The sequence below is a fragment of the Scyliorhinus canicula genome, unplaced genomic scaffold (genome assembly GCF_902713615.1).
Source record: "Scyliorhinus canicula unplaced genomic scaffold, sScyCan1.1, whole genome shotgun sequence".
Lineage (NCBI taxonomy): Eukaryota > Metazoa > Chordata > Chondrichthyes > Carcharhiniformes > Scyliorhinidae > Scyliorhinus > Scyliorhinus canicula.
The window spans coordinates 1,152,857-1,172,985 of NW_024055734.1; the positions used below are offsets into that span (position 1 = coordinate 1,152,857).

A 20,129-nucleotide genomic window follows, 5' to 3' on the forward strand; every position below is an offset into this window, starting at 1 on the left:
AGACACGGGGAGAGAGACACGGGGAGAGACAGACACGGGGAGAGAGAGACAGTGGGAAAGAGAGAGACATGGGGAGAGAGAGAGACGCGGGGAGAGAGAGACACGGAGAGAGAGAGACACAGGGAGAGAGAGACACTGGGAGAGAAAGAGACACTGGGAGAGAGAGACACAGAGAGAGAGAGACACTGGGAGAGAGAGACATGGGGAGAGAGAGAGACATGGGGAGAGAGAGACACGGGGAGAGAGAGACACGGGAGAGAGAGACACGGGAGAGAGAGAGACACTGGGAGAGAGAGACACAGAGAGAGATACTGGGAGAGAGAGACACGGGGAGGGAGAGACGGGGTAGAGAGTGACACGAGGAGAGAGAGAAAACACAGGGAGAGAGACACGGGGAGAGAGAGAGACACGGGAGAGAGAGAGACACGGGGAGAGAGACACGGGGAGGACAGACACGGGGAGAGAGAGACAGTGGGAAAGAGAGAGACATGGGGAGAGAGAGAGACGCGGGGAGAGAGAGACACGGAGAGAGAGAGACACAGGGAGAGAGAGACACTGGGAGAGAAAGAGACACTGGGAGAGAGAGACACAGAGAGAGAGAGACACTGGGGGAGAGAGACACAGGGAGAGACAGACACGGGGAGAGAGAGACAGGGGAGAGAGAGAGACATGGGGAGAGACAGAGACGCGGGGAGAGAGAGACACGGGGAGAGAGAGACACGGGGAGAGAAAGAGACACTGGGAGAGAGAGACACGGAGAGAGAGAGACACTGGGAGAGAGAGACATGGGGAGAGAGAGAGACACGGGGAGAGAGAGAGACATGGGGAGAGAGAGAGACACGGGGAGATAGAGACACGGGGAGAGAGAGACACGGGGAGAGAAAGACACGGGGAGAGAAAGACACGGGGAGAGAGAGACACGGGGAGAGAGACACAGGAGAGAGAGACACGGTGAGAGACACGGGGAGAGAGAGACACGGGGAGAGAGAGACACGGGGAGAGAGAGAGACACGGGGAGATAGAGACACGGGGAGAGAGAGACACGGGGAGAGAGAGACACGGGGAGGGAGAGACACGGAGAGGGAGAGACACAGGGAGAGAGAGACACAGGGAGAGTGACACGAGGAGAGAGATAGACGGGGAGAGAGAGAGACACGGAGAGAGAGAGAGACACGGGGAGAGAGAGAAAACACAGGGAGAGAGAGACACGGGGAGAGAGAGAGACACGGGGAGAGAGACACGGGGAGAGACAGACACGGGGAGAGAGAGACAGTGGGAAAGAGAGAGACATGGGGAGAGAGAGAGACGCGGGGAGAGAGAGACACGGAGAGAGAGAGACACAGGGAGAGAGAGACACTGGGAGAGAAAGAGACACTGGGAGAGAGAGACACAGAGAGAGAGAGACACTGGGAGAGAGAGACATGGGGAGAGAGTGAGACATGGGGAGAGAGAGACACGGGGAGAGAGAGACACGGGGAGAGAGAGACACGGGGAGAGAGAGAGACACTGGGAGAGAGAGACACAGAGAGAGATACTGGGAGAGAGAGACACGGGGAGGGAGAGACGGGGTAGAGAGTGACACGAGGAGAGAGAGACACGGGGAGAGAGAGACACGGGGAGAGAGAGACATGGGGAGAGAGAGACACGGGGAGAGAGAGACACGGTGAGAGAGAAACACGGGGAGAGAGAGACACGAGGAGAGAGAGACACCGAGAGAGAGACACGGGGAGAGAGAGACGGGGAGAGAGTGACACGGGGAGAGAGAGACACGTGGAGAGAGAGACACGGGGAGAGCGAGAGACGGGGAGAGAGAGATACGGGGAGATTGAGACACGGGGAGAGAGAGACACGGGGAGAGAGAGACACCGAGAGAGACACGGGGGAGAGAGAGACGGGGAGAGAGTGACACGGGGAGAGAGAGACACGGGGAGAGAGAGAGACACGGGGAGAGAGAGACACGGGGAGAGCGAGAGATGGGGAGAGAGAGAGACACGGAGAGAGAGACACGGAGAGATGGAGACACGGGGAGAGAGAGACACGGGGAGATAGAGACACGGGGTGAGAGAGACACGGGCAGAGAGACACGGGGAGAGAGAGGTACACGGGGAGAGAGTGACACAGGGAGAGAGAGAGACACGGGGAGAGAGACACGGGGAGAGAGAGACACGGGGAGAGAGAGAGACATGGAGAGAGAGAGAGACGCGGGGAGAGAGAGACATGGAGAGAGAGACATGAGGAGAGAGAGACACGGGGAGAGAGAGAGACACAGGGAGAGAGACACGGGGAGAGAGAGACACGGGGAGAGAGAGAGACATGGAGAGAGAGAGAGACATGGGGAGAGAGAGAGACACAGGGAGAGAGACACGGGGAGAGAGAGACACGGGGAGAGAGAGAGACATGGAGAGAGAGAGAGACGCGGGGAGAGAGAGACATGGAGAGAGAGACATGAGGAGAGAGAGACACGGGGAGAGAGAGACACGGGGAGAGAGAGACACGGGGAGAGAGAGACACGGGGAGAGAGAGACACGGGGAGAGAGAGACACGGGGAGAGAGAGACACGGGAGAGAGAGAGACACGGGGAGAGAGACACGGAGAGAGAGACACGGGGAGAGAGACACGGGGAGAGAGACACACGGAGAGAGAGACACGGAGAGAGAGTCACGTGGAGAGAGAGGCACAGGGAGAGAGAGACGGGGAGAGAGAGACACGGGGAGAGAGAGACACGGAGAGAGAGACACGGGGAGAGAGACACGGGGAGAGAGAGAGACACGGGGAGAGAGAGACGCGGGGAGAGAGACACGGGGAGAGAGAGACACGGGGAGAGAGAGACACGGGGAGAGAGAGAGACACGAGGAGAGAGAGACACGGGGTGAGAGACACACGGAGAGAGAGAGACACGGGGAGAGAGAGACACGGGGAGAGAGAGACACGGGGAGAGAGACACAGGGAGAGAGAGACACGGGGAGAGAGAGAGACATGGGGAGAGGGAGAGAGAGACACCAGGAGATAGAGACACGGAGAGATAGAGACACGGGGAGAGAGACACGGGGAGAGAGAGACACGGGGGGAGAGAGACACGGGGAGAGAGAGAGACACGAGGAGATAGAGACATGGGGATAGAGACACGGAGAGATAGAGACATGGGGAGAGAGAGAGAACGATACGGGGATAGAGAGACACGGGGAGAGGGAGAGAGAGACAGGGGAGAGAGAGACACAGGTAGAGAAATAGACATGGGGAGAGGGAGAGAGACACAGGGAGAGAAAGAGACGTGATGGGAGAGAAAGAGACGTGAGGAGAGAGAGACAGGGGGAGAGAGAGACACGGGGGTGACAGAGGGAGAGTGACTAGGAGAGAGCGATACGAGGAGAGAGAGACAAGGGGAGAGAGAAAAGTACATGGGGAGAGAGAGAGACGAGGAGAGAGAGAGAGACATGGGGAGAGAGAGAGACATGGGGAGAGAGACATGGGAGAGAGAGAGAGACAGACATGGGGAGAGAGAGAGAGAGAGACATAGAACATAGAACATAGAACAGTACATAGAACAGTACAGCACAGAACAGGCCCTTCGGCCCTCAATGTTGTGCCGAGCCATGATCAACCTACTCAAACCCACGTATCCACCCTATACCCATAACCCAACAACCCCCCCATTAACCTTACTTTTATTAGGACAATTTAGCATGGCCAATCCACCTAACCCGCACATCTTTGGACTGTGGGAGGAAACCGGGGCACCCGGAGCACCCGGAGGAAACCCACGCACACAGGGGGAGGACGTGCAGACTCCACACAGACAGTGACCCAGCCGGGAATCAAACCTGGGACCCTGGAGCTGTGAAGCATTTATGCTAACCACCATGCTACCCTGCTGCCCTTGCTGCCACATGGTGAGAGAGAGACACGGGGAGAGAGAGACATGGGGAGAGGGAGAGAGAGACATGGTGAGAGAGAGACACGGGGAGAGAGAGAGAGAGACACGGGGAGAGAGAGACATGGGGAGAGAGACAGGGGAGAGAGAGATACGAGGAGAGAGAGAGACATGGGGAGAGAGAGACGAGGAGAGAGACATGGGGAGAGAGACACGGGGAGAGAGAGACACGGAGAGAGAGACACGGGGAGAGAGAGACATGGGGAGAGAGATACGGGGAGAGAGAGACATGCGGAGAGAGACACGGGGAGAGAGACACGGGGATAGCGAGAGACACGGGGAGAGAGAGACACGGGGAGAGAGACATGGGGAGAGAGAGAGAAAGACACGGGGGAGAGGGGGAGTGAGTGAGGGACATATGGAGAGAGAGAGAGACACGGGGATAGAGAGAGACACGGGGAGAGAGAGAGAGACACTTGGAGGGAGACGAGGAATGAGGGACACAAGGAGAGAGAAAGACACGGGGAGAGAGACGAGAAGAGAGAGAGACGGGGAGAGATAGACATGGGAAGAGAGAGAAACACTGGAAGAGAGAGACACTAGGAGAGAGAGACACTAGGAGAGAGGGACACTGGGAGAGAGAAAAACACGGAGAGAGGGTGGGACAGAGAGAGAGAGAGTGAGACACAAGAAGAGAGTGACATGGGGAGAGAGAGAGAGACACGGAGAGAGAGAGAGACACGAGGAGAGAGCAAGACACGGGGAGATATTGATGACAGGGGGTAGTCAATTCTGGGGGCCTTTGTTGTTTGTAGTGTATATAAATTATTCGGAAGAAAGTGTAACTGGACTGATTAGCAAGTTCGCAGACAACACCAAAATTGGTGGAGTTGTGGATAGTGATGAGGACTGTCAGAGGATACAGCCAGATGTAAACTGGTTGGAGGCTTGGGCGGAGAGATGGCAGATGGAGTTTAATCCGGACAAATGTGAGGTGATGCATTTTGGAAGGTCTAATGCAGGTAGGGAATACACAGTGAATGGTAGAAACCTTAAGAGTATTGACAGTCAGAGAGATCTAGGTGTACAGGTCCACAGGTCACTGAAAGGGGCGACACAGGTGGAGAAGGTAGTCAAGCAGGCAGACGGCATGCTTGCCTTCATCGGCCGGGGCATTGAGTATAAGAATTGGCAAGTCAAGTTGCAGCTGTATAGAACCTTAGTTAGGCCACACTTGGAGTATAGTGTTCAATTCTGGGCCGCCACACTACCAGAAGGATGTGGAGGCTTTAGAGAGGGTGCTGAAGTGATTTACCAGGATGTTGCCTGGTATGGAGGGCATTAGCTATGAGGAGAGGTTGAATAAACTCGGTTTGTTCTCACTGGAACGACGGAGGTTGAGGGGCGACCTGATAGAGGTCTACAAAATAATGAGGGGCCTGTACAGAGTGGATAGTCAGAGGCTTTTCCCCAGGGTAGAGGAGTCAATTACTAAGGGGCATAGGTTTAAGGCGCGAGGGACAAGGTTTAGAGGAGATGTACGAGGCAAGTTGTTTACACAGAGGGTAGTGGGTGCCTGGAACTCGCTGCCGGAGGAGGTGGTGGAAGCCGGGACGATAGTGACGTTTAAGGGGCATCTTGACAAATACATGAATAGGATGGGGAATAGAGGGATACGGACCCCAGGAAGTGCAGAAGATTTAGTTTAGACGGGCAGCATGGTCAGCACAGGCTTGGAGGGCCGAAGGGCCTGTTCCTGTGCTGTACCTTCCTTTGTTCTTTGTAAAGGCTTTTAATGATCCCAAGGAGCTGGGGTTGCTCCCCCCCCCCCCCCACCCCCGCCCCCCCCAACGCTATTGCAGACTTCCATTTCCCTTATTTTCAGACGGGGCAACGTACCGGAGATCTGTGGCTCGTATCGGCCGATCTCCCTGCTGTATGTGGATGCGGAATGGCTGACAAAGACCCCTGGGCAGCACAGTGGGTTAGCGCTGCTGCCTCACGGCACCGAGGTCCCGGGTTCGACCCCGGCCCTGGGTCACTGTCCGTGTGGAGTTTGCACATTCTCCCCGTGTCTGCGTGGGTCTCGCCCCCCCCCAACGACCCAAAAGATGTACGGTAGCATTGTGGATAGCACAATCGCTTCACAGCTCCAGGGTCCCAGGTTCGATTCCCGGCTTGGGTCACTGTCTGTGCGGAGTCTGCACGTCCTCCCCGTGTCTGCGTGGGTTTCCTCCGGGTGCTCCGGTTTCCTCCCACAGTCCAAAGATGGACAGGTTATGGGGATTGGCCGTGTTAAATTGTCCCTCAGTGTCCAAAGATGTGCAGGTTAGGGGGGATTGGCCGTGTTAAATTGTCCCTTAGTGTCCAAAGATGTGCAGGTTAGGTGGATTGGCCATGTTAAATTGTCCCTTAGTGTCCAAAGATGTACAGGTTAGGGGATTGGCCGTGTTAAATTGCCCCTTAGTGTCCAAAGATGTACAGGTTAGGGGGATTAGCCGTGTTAAATTGTCCCTCAGTGCCCAAAGATGTGCAGGTTAGGGTGGATTGGCCGTGTTAAATTGTCCCTTAGTGTCCAAAGATGTACAGGTTAGGTGGATTGGCCGTGTTAAATTGTCCCTCAGTGTCCAAAGATGTGCAGGTTAGGTGGATTGGCCGTGCTAAATTGTCCCTTAGTGTCCAAAGATGTGCAGGTTAGGGTGGATTGGCCGTGTTAAATTGTCCCTCAGTATCCAAAGATGTACGGGTTAGGTGGATTGAACGTGTTAAAATTGACCCTTAGTGTCCAAAATTGCCCTTAGTGTTGGGTGGGGTTACTGGGTTATGGGGATAGGGTGGAGGTGTTGACCTTGGGTAGGGTGCTCTTTCCAGGAGCCGGTGCAGACTCGATGGGCCGAATGGCCTCCTTCTGCACTGTAAATTCTATCTATGTGCAGGGTAGGTGGATTGGCCAGGCTAAATTGCCCCTTAATTGGGAAACAAAAATGAATTGGGTGCTCTAAATTTATTTTTTTTAAAGAAATAAATAAAGATCTCGGCCAGACGTACAGAGGATTGTGCCCCAGAGGTAATAGGGACGGACCAGGCGGGATTTGTGAAGGGGACGACACCTGGCGTCCAACATTAGACGGCTCTCAAAGGGGGCACGAGGGTGGAGGTGGTGGTAGCCGTGGACGGGCGAAAAGGCCTTTGCCCGCGTGGTTGACGTATACCTGTGGGACATTCCTGGCAGGTTCTGGTCTGGGCAGGGATTTGTGGTCTCGGGCTCTGGTGGCGAATGTCAGATCCAAACGGGTTCGATCAGAATATTTGAGTTTGTGTCGCGGGGGGGGGGGGCAAGACAGGGATGTCCGCTCTCCCCGCTACTGTTTACGCCGGCCACAGGGCCCCTGGCAAGGCCTGAGGCCTTCGAATGTTTGTCAGGGGCTAGCGAGAGGGGGGGGGGGGGGGGGGGGGGGTGCACAGGGTCTCGCTCTACGCGGACGATTAACTGCTTCATAGCCACAGACCCGTTGGGAAGGGGGGGGGGGGGGGTGAGACGCCTGGAATTATGGAGATATTGGAAGAATTCGGTCGGTTCGCAGGCTAGAAGTTGAAGATGGGTAAGAGCGAGGTGTTGGCGACCCAGGCACGGGGGAGGAGAATGAGGCTGCCGTTCAAAGTGGGGGGGGGGGGGGGGGGGGGGGGAAGAGTTTTAGGTACCTGGGGGTCAGCTTCACCAGTTGAATTTGGGAGGGCGATCGAGGGAATGAAAGGGGCCCTCCGCAGGTGGGACATTGGCGGCGAAGGTGCAGAGGGAGAAGATGACAGTACTCCCGAGGTGGCTCTTCGTGTTTCAGTGCCTTCCAATCTTCCTCCCTCAGGATTATTTTCAGGAAGGCGAACGCGGCGATCTCGGGTTTTATATAGAACATAGAACATAGAACAGTACAGCACAGAACAGGCCCTTCGGCCCTCGATGTTGTGCCGAGCCATGATCACCCTACTCAAACCCACGTATCCACCCTATACCCGTAACCCAACAACCCCCCTCCTTAACCTTACTTTTATTAGGACACTACGGGCAATTTATCATGGCCAATCCACCTAACCCGCACATCTTTGGACTGTGGGAGGAAACCGGAGCACCTGGAAGAAACCCACGCACACACGGGGAGGACGTGCAGACTCCACACAGACAGTGACCCAGCCGGGAATCGAACCTGGGACCCTGGAGCTGTGAAGCATTTTTATGCTAACCACCGTGCTACCGTGCTGTCCCTATGGGCCGGGGAAGCGCCGACGGGTGAAGATGGTCCTTCTTGAGCGGGGGCCACGGGGAGGGAGGCTTGGGCCTTCCGAACTTTATTAATTCCGACTGGGCGGCTACTACTTCGACGGTTAGGAAGTGGGTCGCGGGGGAGGGGTCGGTGTGGGAGCGCGCGGGTGTGGGGGCAATGGAGGCAGCAGCCGAGACTGGAGGGGGGCGTCGGTGTGGTCACTGATCTGTGACAATCACCGGGTTGCCCCGTGAGCGATTGTATGTCAGTGTAGATGCAATACAACTGAGCAAGCACTAGAGGGAGCACGGGAGAGCTATAAATACAGAGGAACAGGAAGTGAGGACACAATTCACAGAAGGGGGAACTTGGAGCAAGACAGGCAAGTAGCATTGAGGTAGCTGTAGGTTAAGCACAGAAGACAGAACAAACTCACAATAAAGCATCTACTCCAGAACAAGCAAGCACACCAGCTTTCAAGGCAGATGACACACTAAATCGATACCACAAACAGCAGAAAAAAGTCCATGTCAGTGGTTTGACCATGCAAACACCTCGGGATGACGTATTGGTTACTTAAAATAACAAGAACACCGACAACATTCACAACGGAGTTGCAATATCAATATCAGCACGTCAGCAACGAAAAAGAAAAAACTCAATGAACAAATTCATCAAGTTTGGACTCATAAATGTTTTCATGAAGATTGGACTCATCAATATAAATTGGCTTTGTAAAATAGGCAACAGCACCATCACTTGTATAGATACACATACCGTAAGTAATCTAACTCTTTTGTACAATTTTCTTTAACGATGTACAGAAAATATGTAAAGAAAAAAAGGGGGGATGTGGTGATTGGTGATTGTGGTGAATGGCTGGTTTAGCACACGGCTAAATTGCTGGCTTTGAAAGCAGACCAAGGCAGGCCAGCAGCACGGTTCAATTCCCGCACCAGCCTCCCCGAACAGGCGCCATAATGTGGCGACTAGGGGCTTTTCACAGTAACTTCATTGAAGCCTACTCGTGACAATAAGCGATTTTCATTTTCATTTTTCATTGTAGATCAGTGTAGATGCAATACAACTGAGCAAGCACTAGAGGGAGCACGGGAGAGCTATAAATACAGAGGAACAGGAAGTGAGGACACACTTCACAGAAGGGGGAACTGGCAGCAGGACAGACAAGCAGCATTGAGGTAGCTGTAAGTTAAGCACGGAAGACAGAACGAACTCACAATAAAGCATCTACTCCTGGGAGTATCTACGGCTGGGAGAGAGGGCGACTCCGAGCCCAGAGGTGACAAGAAAGTGGGGGCGTCGGAACACAGAACATAGAAAAATACAGCACAGGACAGGCCCTTCGGCCCACGATGCTGTGCCGAACTTTTGTCCGAGGTTAATCATACATTATCATAGAATTCACAGTGCAGAAGGAGGCCATTCGGCCCATCGAGTCCGCACCGGCCCTTGGAAAGAGCACCCTACCCAAGGTCAACACCTCCACCCTATCCCCATAACCCAGTAACCCCCACCCAACACTAAGGGCACTTTTGGACACTGAGGGACAATTTAACACGGTCAATCCCCCTAACCTGCACATCTTTGGACACTGAGGGACAATTTAACACGGCCAATCCACCCTAACCTGTACATCTTTGGGCACTAAGGGACAATTTAACACGGCCAATCCACCCTAACCTGTACATCTTTGGGCACTAAGGGACAATTTAACACGGCCAATCCACCTAACCTGTACATCTTTGGGCACTGAGGGACAATTTAACACGGCCAATCCACCTAACCTGTACATCTTTGGACACTAAGGGACAATTTAACACGGCCAATCCACCCTAACCTGTACATCTTTGGGCACTAAGGGACAATTTAACACGGCTAATCCACCCTAACCTGTACATCTTTGGACACTGAGGGACAATTTAACACGGCTAATCCACCCTAACCTGTACATCTTTGGACACTGAGGGACAATTTAACACGGCTAATCCACCTAACCTGCACATCTTTGGACACTAAGGGACAATTTAACACGGCCAATCCACCTAACCTGTACATCTTTGGACAGTGGGAGGAAACCGGAGCACCCGGAGGAAACCCACGCAGACACGGGGGAGAACGTGCAGACTCCGCACAGACAGGGACCCAGCGGGGAATCGAACCTGGGGACCCTGGAGCTGTGAAGCAATTGTGCTAACCACCATGCTACCGTGCTGCCCTTAAGAACGAATTAATCTACACTCCATTATTCTACCATAATCCATGTACCTATCCAATAGCCGCTTGAAGATCCCTAATGTTTCCGACAGTGCAGTGCATTCCATGCCCCCCACTACACTCTGGGTAAAGAACCTACCTCTGACATCCCCCCCTATATCTTCCACCATTCACCTTGAATTTATGTCCCCTTGTAATGGTTTGTTCCACCCGGGGATAAAATCTCTGACTGTCCACTCTATCTATTCCCCTGATCATCTTCTCAATCTCTGTCAAGTCGGCCCTCATCCTTCTCCGTTCTAATGAGAAAAGGCCCAGCACCCTCAACCTTTCCTCGTAAGACCTACTCTCCATTCCAGGCAACATCCTGGTCAATCTCCTTGGCACCTTTTCCAAAGCTTCCACATCCTTCCTAAAATGAGCTCCCAGAGAAGAGCGATTCTGCAAAGCCGTGAGCATACTAATGAGCAATCTCCGCGGACAAAAGAGGAACATTTAGGTAAACGATACCAAAGCAGGCACCCCGGAGCCAGAGGAGACTAGAACAAAGCCAACAGCCACCTTGGGGCCCGCCCAGCGATCAGGGCAGCCACCCCTTGATTGGAGGAAATCGATAGGAACGATCGAGAAACGGCCCAATTAATTGGGGCCAAATTCAAGGCCCGCCCAAAAGCCCCCTTTTGGGTATAAGAAGCCCCCAAGAGAGAATCGTCCTTCTTTGCCTTGGCTCCCAGCGACGAGAGGCCTGCCCAGCAGCTGCACCAGAACGAGTCAGTCCAAAGCCAACGCACACTACGGGACAGACGCTACTATTCCGTACCAGCTCCACCCCAGCAGCCTCCAGAACCGGACAACGGCCATTGTTCCTCTGACTGAGTGGGCGCCCGAATCTAAGTATAGGCTTTAGTAGTAGTGATAGTGTAGTTGGTAGAGTTTTGTGCATGAGTAATAATTGACTGTGTGTGTGTGTGTAAATAAATGAGCATTGATTTTAACTTACTAAGTGGCGTATCGAGTCTTTGATCAGTATTCGGTTTTGAACCTTGCAGCGGTATTGAAAGATACCTGCCGACTCTTGAGCAAACGCGATTAGAATTAAGGACGGGGGCCATATTGACTGCCATAAACAGGGCCCATTAAAGAGAGAACGCAATTAGCAACAAGAGAAAGGCCGACGTTCTGCCCTTTGCCTGCCTGGTGGTCTGGACGGATTTCTGTTATGATGCGGGGACTCGGAGCCTCCACAGTCGGGGGGGGGGGGGGTGTGGTGTAGCCATCTGGGCCACTTTCAGCACATAAAATGGCCACTCGCCGAGCATGCAGGGAAAAATGGACAACGCAAAGTCAACAAGCGGGCACAGAGCCTGAATGTATATGTGGGAAGGCAGACAGCAGACAGAATCGAAAGTCTTGGCCGATTTACACGTTGATGGTGTTATGGGAGCGCCGGTTTTAGAACCCCAGAATGTATCACCAACCTCTCCCTTTTAATGGATTGTTGCTTTTGAAGCACACAGCTTGTTCCCCAGGAGTGGTATTACAATTATGGACACGTGGGTTTTTCAACACAAAACAATGTTTATTCCATGAATTCAACTTAACCTTTTAAATAAACATTGGATCACTTAACACCCCCTTACTTCAAAGATAACCCCAGAAATAATTCAACACTGAATAATCCCTCAGAATGTTCTTTCAAATCTCCAAAAGACCTCTAAACAGAAACACATCAGGTTAGAGACATGACTATTATGAGTTTAAATCACCCAAATGATTCAGAGATAGTCTTTCCTGGCAGAGATCACAGCAGGTGCAGCTCACTGCAAACACAGACACCCCCCCAAGCTCTATTTCTTCATGCAGCTCACAGCAAACCAGCCAGGCACTTTTCAGCTGCTCTCTCTCAAACTGAAACTAAAAGCAGAAGTGAGCTCAGCTCCCCCCCACCCCCCTCCACCCTCTGACATCACGTCAGTCATATGAGGTGCTCCATTTCTTAAAGGTACATTGCTGAAACATCCATTCCTCAAAGGTACACTCACATGACAATGGCCCATCTCCGCTAAACGACGAACTGGTATTCAGGTAGCCAACACCAGAAGACACATACAAAGCCAGGCCAACGGTCCCTTAGGACCCGCCCAGCCATCAGGGCACCCGCCCCTTTATTGGCTTAGAACGATGACGATGATCGAGAAGCGGCCCAATTAATTGGGACCAAGTTTAAGACCCGCCTAAAAGCGCGCGAAGCCCCTCCAAGTATAAGAAGGAACCCCCGCCATGTGTTCACTCGCTTGGAATTGGCTCTCAACAGGACAGACCCTTCCACCAGCACCACCAGAAGCACATCCAAGGTTAACGCTCGCTATCAGACGGACGGCCTTCGCTGCGACACACGATCCATTGTACAACGACGAAGGTTGGATACCACTGTGGGTTTATTGCAGTAAGATGCGCGGCCTCCCACAGCAGCTGGCTAAACGGCTGCTGTACAGGGAGCACACATATTTATACTCCGCCTACTGGGCGGAGCCAGCAGGCATGGGCTACCGGCGAACCTGTGGTGCAGGTCCTACCTTACATCACCTCGTACAGGTATAACTGGTTTACCACAAGATGTACTCCTGGTACTTCTTCGACCCCAACAGCCTCAGATCCGAACAACGGCCATTGTTACGGTGACTGAGTGGGCGCCCGAAGTTAAGTATAGGCATTAGAGATAGTTCAGTTTGTGGTATTTTGTGCATGAGTAGATATTGTGTGTAAATAAATAGTATTGACTTTGAGCTGACTAACTGGTGTATTGGCTCTTTGACCTGTATTCGGGTTGAACCTTGCGGCGGTATTGAGAGATAGCTGGCGACTCTGAAAGCATACTTTTTATAAATGGCCTGGAAGAGGGTGTAAAAGGATGGGTGAGTAAATTTTCAGATGACACGAAGGTCGGTGGAGTTGTGGATAGTGCTGAAGGATGTTGTAGGATACAGAGGGACATAGATAAGCTGCAGAGCTGGGCTGAGAGGTGGCAGATGGAGTTTAATGCGGAAAAGTGTGAGGTGGTTCACTTTGGAAGGAGTAACAGGAATGCAGAGTACTGGGCTAATGGCAAGATTCTTGGTTGTCTAGATGAACAGAGAGATCTCGGCATCCAGGTACATAAATCCCTGAAAGTTGCCACCCAGGTTAATAGGGCTGTTAAGAAGGCATATGGTGTGCTAGCCTTTATAAGTAGGGGGATTGAGTTTCGGAGCCACGAGGTCATGCTGCAGCTGTACATAACTCTGGGGCGGCCGCACCTGGAGTACTGCGTGCAGTTCTGGTCACCACATTATAGGAAGGATGTGGAAGGATGTGGGTTCAGAGGAGATTTACTAGGATGTTGCCTGGTATGGAGGGAAGGTTTTACGAGGAAAGGCTCAGGGACTTGAGGTTGTTTTCGTTAGAGAGGAGAAGGCTGAGAGGTGACTTAATAGAGACATATAAGATAGTCAGAGGGTTAGATAGGGTGGACAGTGAGAGTCTCTTTCCTCGGATGGTGATGACCAACACGAGGGGACATAGCTTTAAATTGAGGGGTGGTAGATATAGGATAGATGTCAGAGGCAGTTTCTTTACTCAGAGAGTAGTAGGGGTGTGGAACGCCCTGCCTGCAACAGTAGTAGACTCGCCAACTTTAAGGGCATTTAAGTGGTCGCTGGATAGACATATGGATGAAAATGGAATAGTGTAGGTCAGATAGGCTTCAGATGGTTTCACAGGTCGGCGCAACATCGAGGGCCGAAGGGCCCGTACTGCGCTGTAGTGTTCTATACTCATAATGAGGATTAAGAAAGCCACATTAACCGCCATACTCACAGCCAGTAAAAGAGAGCAACATGTGGGTCAGTGACATGGGAGGGTCCCTCCGGCTGGAGAAGATTAAGTTCGCCTCAAGAGGTTCATTCGAGGGGGTTCGCTCGTTCGTCAAGGAAAACTGCAGATGAGGGGGAGGGGGGCAAGGGAGGGCCTGGACATGAAGAATAACGACAGGGAATCTAATATATTGGGAGCTAGGAGTTTGGGCAGGGGGAGGGGGGGGGAGTTAGAACATAGAACAGTACAGCACAGAACAGGCCCTTCGGCCCTCAATGTTGTGCCGAGCCATGATCACTCTACTCAAACCCACGAATCCACCCTATACCCGTAACCCAACAACTCGGGCCCACCCGTAACGTTACTTTTATTAGGACACTACAGGCAATTTATCATGTCCAATCCACCTAACCCGCACATCTTTGGACTGTGGGAGGAAACCGGAGCACCCGGAGGAAACCCACGCGCACATGGGGAGGACGTGCAGACTCCACACAGACAGTGACCCAGCTGGGAATCGAACCTGGGACCCTGGAGCTGTGAAGCATTGATGCTAACCACCATGCTACCGTGAGGTGTGCTTTTTGTTGGCCCGTTCTGTTACTTAGAATGTTAGTATGTGAAATGTTAAAATTACTTGGTAAACTTACTAAATGTTAAACTTACTAATAGCAAAGTACTGTACACACCCCTGTCAGCATCAACGGGGCCGAGGTGGAGATGGTTAGCAGTTTCAAACTCCTAGGGGTACACATCTCCAATAATCTGTCCTGGTCCACTCACGTCGACGCTATCACCAAGAAAGCACAACAGCGCCTATACTTCCTCAGGAAACTAGGGAAATTCGGCATGTCCACATTAACCCTGACCAACTTTTACAGATGCACCATAGAAAGCATCCTATCGGGCTGCATCACATCCTGGGTATGGCAACTGCTCGGCCCAGGACCGCAAGGAACTTCAGAGAGTCGTGAATACCGCCCAGTCCATCACACAAACCTGCCTCCCATCCATCGACTCCATCTACACCTCCCGCTGCCGGATGAAAGCGGGCAGCATAATCAAGGATCCCTCCCACCCGGCTTACTCACTCTTCCAACTTCTTCCATCGGGCAGGAGATACAGAAGTCTGAGAACACGCACGAACAGACTCAAAAACAGCTTCTTCCCCACTGTCACCAGACCCCTAAATGACCCTCTTATGGACTGACCTCATTAACACTACACCCTGTCTGCTTCATCCGATGCCAATGCTTATGTAGTTACATAGTATATCTTGTGTTGCCCTATTATGTATTTTCTTTTATTCCTTTTCTTCCCATGTACTGAACGATCTGTTGAGCTGCTGGCAGAAAAATACTTTTCACTGTCCCTCGGTACACGTGACAATAAACACATCCAATCCAGTCCAAAATTGTAAATGCCTCAATAAAATGTTTCGTTAAGAAGAAATACCGTCGCTACCAGAGCAGATCAGAGGCTGGGAATCCTGCGGAGAGTAACTCACCTCCTGACCCCCCCCCCCCCCCCCCCCCCCCCTCAAAGCCTGTCCACCAACCACACGGACACAAGTCAGGAGGGCGATGGGAGGCTCTCCACTTGCCTGGATGAGTGCGGCTCCCAACAACACTCGAGAAACTTGACACCATCCAGGACAGAGCTTGATTGCTCCCCCCCTTCCACAAACATTGGCAACTCGGGATGGGCAATAAATTCTTCCCTAACCACCGACACCCACATCCCATAAGTGAATTTTCAAAAACACGAGCCTATCTATCTGGGGCTGCACGGGGGGGGGGGGGGGGGGGGGGGGGGGGGGGGGGGGGGCGCAGTGGGTTAGCACTGCTGCCTCACGGCGCCGAGGTCCCAGGTTCGATCCCGGCTCTGGGTCACTGTCCGTGTGGAGTTTGCACATTCTCCCCCGTGTCTGCGTGGGTTTCACCCCCACAACCCAAAGATGTGCAGGGTAGGTGGATTGGCCACGCTGAATTGCCCCTTAATTGGAAACAAAAATAAATCGACCTCTGTCTTAAAGACACTCATTGATTTGGCCTCCACAGCCTTCTGCGGCAAAGAGTTCCACAGATTCACCCCCCCCTCCTCTGGCTGAAGAAATTCCTCCTCATCTCTGTTTTCAAAGCATCGTCCCTTCAGTCTGAGATGGTGAATCCTCTGCTTCTAGTTTTTCCTACAAGTGGAAACATCCTCTCCGTGTCCGCTCTACCCAGGCCTCACTGTATCCTGTACATTTCAATAAGATGCACACTCTCTCTCTCTGTCTCTCTCTCTGTCTCTCTCTCTCTCTGTCTCTGTCTCGCTCTCTATCAAACTCTGTCTCTCTCTCTCTCTCTCTCTCCTCTCTCTGTCTCTCCCTCTCTCTCGCTCTCTGTCTCGCTCTCTATCAAACTCTGTCTCTCTCTGTCTCTCTCTCCTCCTCTCTCTCTGTCTCTCCTCTCTCTCTCTCTCTGTCTGTCTCTCTCTGTCTGTCTCTCTCTGTCTCTCTCTCTCTCTCTCTGTCTCGCTCTCTATCAAACTCTGTCTCTCTCTCTTCTCTCTCTCTCTGTCTCTCTCTCTCTCTCTGTCTGTCTGTCTCTCTCTGTCTGTTTCTCTCTGTCTCTCTCTCTCTGTCTCTCTCTCTGTCTCTCTCTCTGTCTGTTTCTCTCTGTCTCTCTCTCTCTGTCTCTCTCTCTGTCTCTCTCTCTGTCTCTCTGTCTCGCTCTCTGTCAAACTCTGTCTCTCTCTGTCTCTCTCTCTCGCTCCAATACTGTGCCCAACATTCCAGATGTAATCTGATAATAATAATCTTTATTGTCACAAGTAGGCTTACATTAACACTGCAATGAAATTACTGTGAAAAGCCCCGAGTCGCCACACTCCGGCGCCTGTTCGGGTACACGGAGGGAGAATTCAGAATGGCCAATCCACCTAACCTGTACATCTTTGGGCACTTTGGGCACCAAGTGGGCAGCAGGGTAGCATGGTGGTTAGCATAAATGCTTCACAGCTCCAGGGTCCCAGGTTCGATTCCCGGCTGGGTCACTGTCTGTGTGGAGTCTGCATGTCCTCCCCCTGTGTGCGTGGGTTTCCTCCGGGTGCTCCGGTTTCCTCCCACAGTCCAAAGATGTGCGGGTTAGGTGGATTGGCCATGCTAAATTGCCCGTAGTGTCCTAATAAAAGTAAGGTTAAGGGGGGGGTTGTTGGGTTACGGGTATAGGGTGGATACGTGGGTTTGAGTAGGGCGATCATGGCTCGGCACAACATTGAGGGCCGAAGGGCCTGTACTGTTCTATGTTCTATGTTCTATCTTTGGACACTAAGGGACAATTTAACACGGCCAATCCACCCTAACCTGTACATCTTTGGACACTAAGGGACAATTTAACACGGCCAATCCACCTAACCTGTACATCTTTGGGACTAAGGGACAATTTAACACGGCCAATCCCCCTAACCTGTACATCTTTGGACACTAAGGGACAATTTAACACGGCTAATCCACCTAACCTGTACATCTTTGGACACTAAGGGACAATTTAACACGGCCAATCCACCTAACCTGTACATCTTTGGACACTGAGGGACAATTTAACACGGCCAATCCACCTAACCTGCACATCTTTGGACACTGAGGGACAATTTAACACGGCCAATCCACCTAACCTGCACATCTTTGGACACTAAGGGACAATTTAGCACGGCCAATCCACCTAACCTGTACATCTTTGGACACTAAGGGACAATTTAACACGGCCAATCCACCTAACCTGTACATCTTTGGGCACTAAGGGACAATTTAACATGGCCAATCAACCAAAACTGTACATCTTTGGACACTGAGGGACAATTTAACAAGGCCAATCCACCCTAACCTGTACATCTTTGGGCACTAAGGGACAATTTAACATGGCCAATCCACCCTAACCTGTACATCTTTGGACACTAAGGGACAATTTAACACGGCCAATCCACCTAACCTGCACATCTTTGGACACTGAGGGACAATTTAACACGGCCAATCCCCCTAACCTGTTTGGACACTGAGGGACAATTTAGCACGGCCAATCCACCTAACCCGCACATCTTTGGACTGTGGGAGGAAACCGGAGCACCCGGAGGAAACCCACGCAGGCACGAGGGGTGGCAGCGCCGACCGTCGCGAGTTGGTGTCAGGGGTAACTCTCACCCAGGCGAGCAGAGATGTCTGCGCCACATTGCTGAACTGTGCCCCTTGCTCACGATTTTCTGAAGGCTACCGTGCAGGTTCAGTCGGCAAGTTAGGAAGGCAAATGCCGGAGCCATCGCAAACCTCCGCGATGTTCCGCCTCTGATGGGCCGAATTCCCGACGGCGCGGTTCACTTGTGCTTTTAAAGATCGCGTAGGTTCCCCCCCCCCCTCCTCCCCAACAGGGGACCCCCCCCCCCAGGTGCCCTCTAGCCCCCAGTCAACCCACCAGCTGTACGGACGCCCTCCCGCCCAATCATCTTGTTGGCTGGGATGAGTGCGTGTGGGGAGCGTAATGATCGCGTACGACTGCAATTGATGTGTGGTGTAGGCTGGGTCTGGATGGACTGAGCTTGATGCAGTGCAGAGAGAGAGAGGCCTCCAACCCTCGATGAGATGCAACACGTCTTTATTTAACAGCTAGCTATTTACATATCCGACTGTGGGCTGACACGATGCTGGGTTGACTGGAGACCTGAGGCGAACCTGACCAGACTATCTGACTGCCACATGGTGGATGTTCCAGTTTTTGCTCACGAGCTCTGGCTGTCTCAGTGGCTGCATCCCGAGGGAGCGGGAAAACTGGTGCCCTCTGGCTTTATAGTGGCCGTGTCCTTCTGGTGATTGGCTGCTGTGTTCTGTGTGTTCATTGGCCATCCTGTGTGTCAATCACTGCCTGTCTGCACTCCGTCATATACATGGATGGATATTATGACATCTCCCCTTTTTTTTTAAAAATTTGTGTAGAGATAATAAATATTGAGGTGCATGTGCGTATGTGCGTGACTATATACAGAATATGCTAAAATGGACTTACATACATGGGAAGGTGTCGCTGCTGCAGATACAGGGCAGATTAAAAAAACGATATGTACAGATGTCAAAACGACGGCGTAACAAACTTGTGCAAACGTTCAGTCTATACGTTTAGTCTCTCTGGCGGGCGACGAATTCTGGTTGACCGCCTCACGGGTGGGTCAGGGGTCGCCTGCACGTGGACGGGCGGGACTGCCGCCAATACGGTGGTCGCAGAGGTCGGGGGGTGGCTGTGTTGCTCGTTCTGAGTTAGTGTGATTAACACTCCTCCAACAGAGGAAGTGTGCTTAACACTCGCTTGGCTCTGGTTCTCGTTTCTAGTGCTCTGGAGTCGCCAGGTGCCGTAAGAGACACCGTCACAAGTATCAAGGTCAAGTTCAAAGCAATAAAGCTGTACACCAATTAGTAAGTCCAAACAGTTAGAGTTTATTATAACAATTATAATAAATACTCATGCACACGCTAAAGACTAACTTACTTCTACCATTAAACGACTAATACTTATCTAAGAAGGAACAGGCAAGGTCCGGGAACAAGGCCTTCGTTCCGTTCTGGTCTGCAACTTCTTGTTACTACTGGTCGGCACGGGTATAAGTAATGTCTGGGTCAAGGTAGCGATCGTCGTTTGGCACTTACTGATCGATGGCTGCCGCTCGACGGCTGGTGTAAAAGACAGGATTCTGGAGGCTGGAGTCGGAAGCCGGAGACAGGAGACTGAACCATGTGCGGGACCTTATTTTATAGGTCCCAGGAGGTCCGTGCCCCTTGGGGCGGGCTTCCCCACCTGCTGGGGATCGATTGGGCCTTTTCCCCAATCGATATGATTTGGACCCCCCCTATCCTAGGGTCGTTCCTTGATGGCTGGGGCGGTTCT

The 20,129-nt window shown here is 52.3% G+C and overlaps 1 protein-coding gene across 1 annotated transcript in view; it reads left to right on the forward strand.

Annotated features, from left to right (window-relative positions):
* Window positions 1-19,602, forward strand: part of ecsit (ECSIT signaling integrator) — a 39,602-nt gene extending 20,000 nt beyond the window's left edge. The window contains exon 5 of the mRNA XM_038788393.1: window positions 19,577-19,602. Within this exon, the coding sequence (XP_038644321.1) occupies window positions 19,577-19,602 (26 nt within the window). The remainder of the gene's footprint in view (window positions 1-19,576) is intronic.
* The last annotated feature ends 527 nt before the right edge of the window (window positions 19,603-20,129 follow it).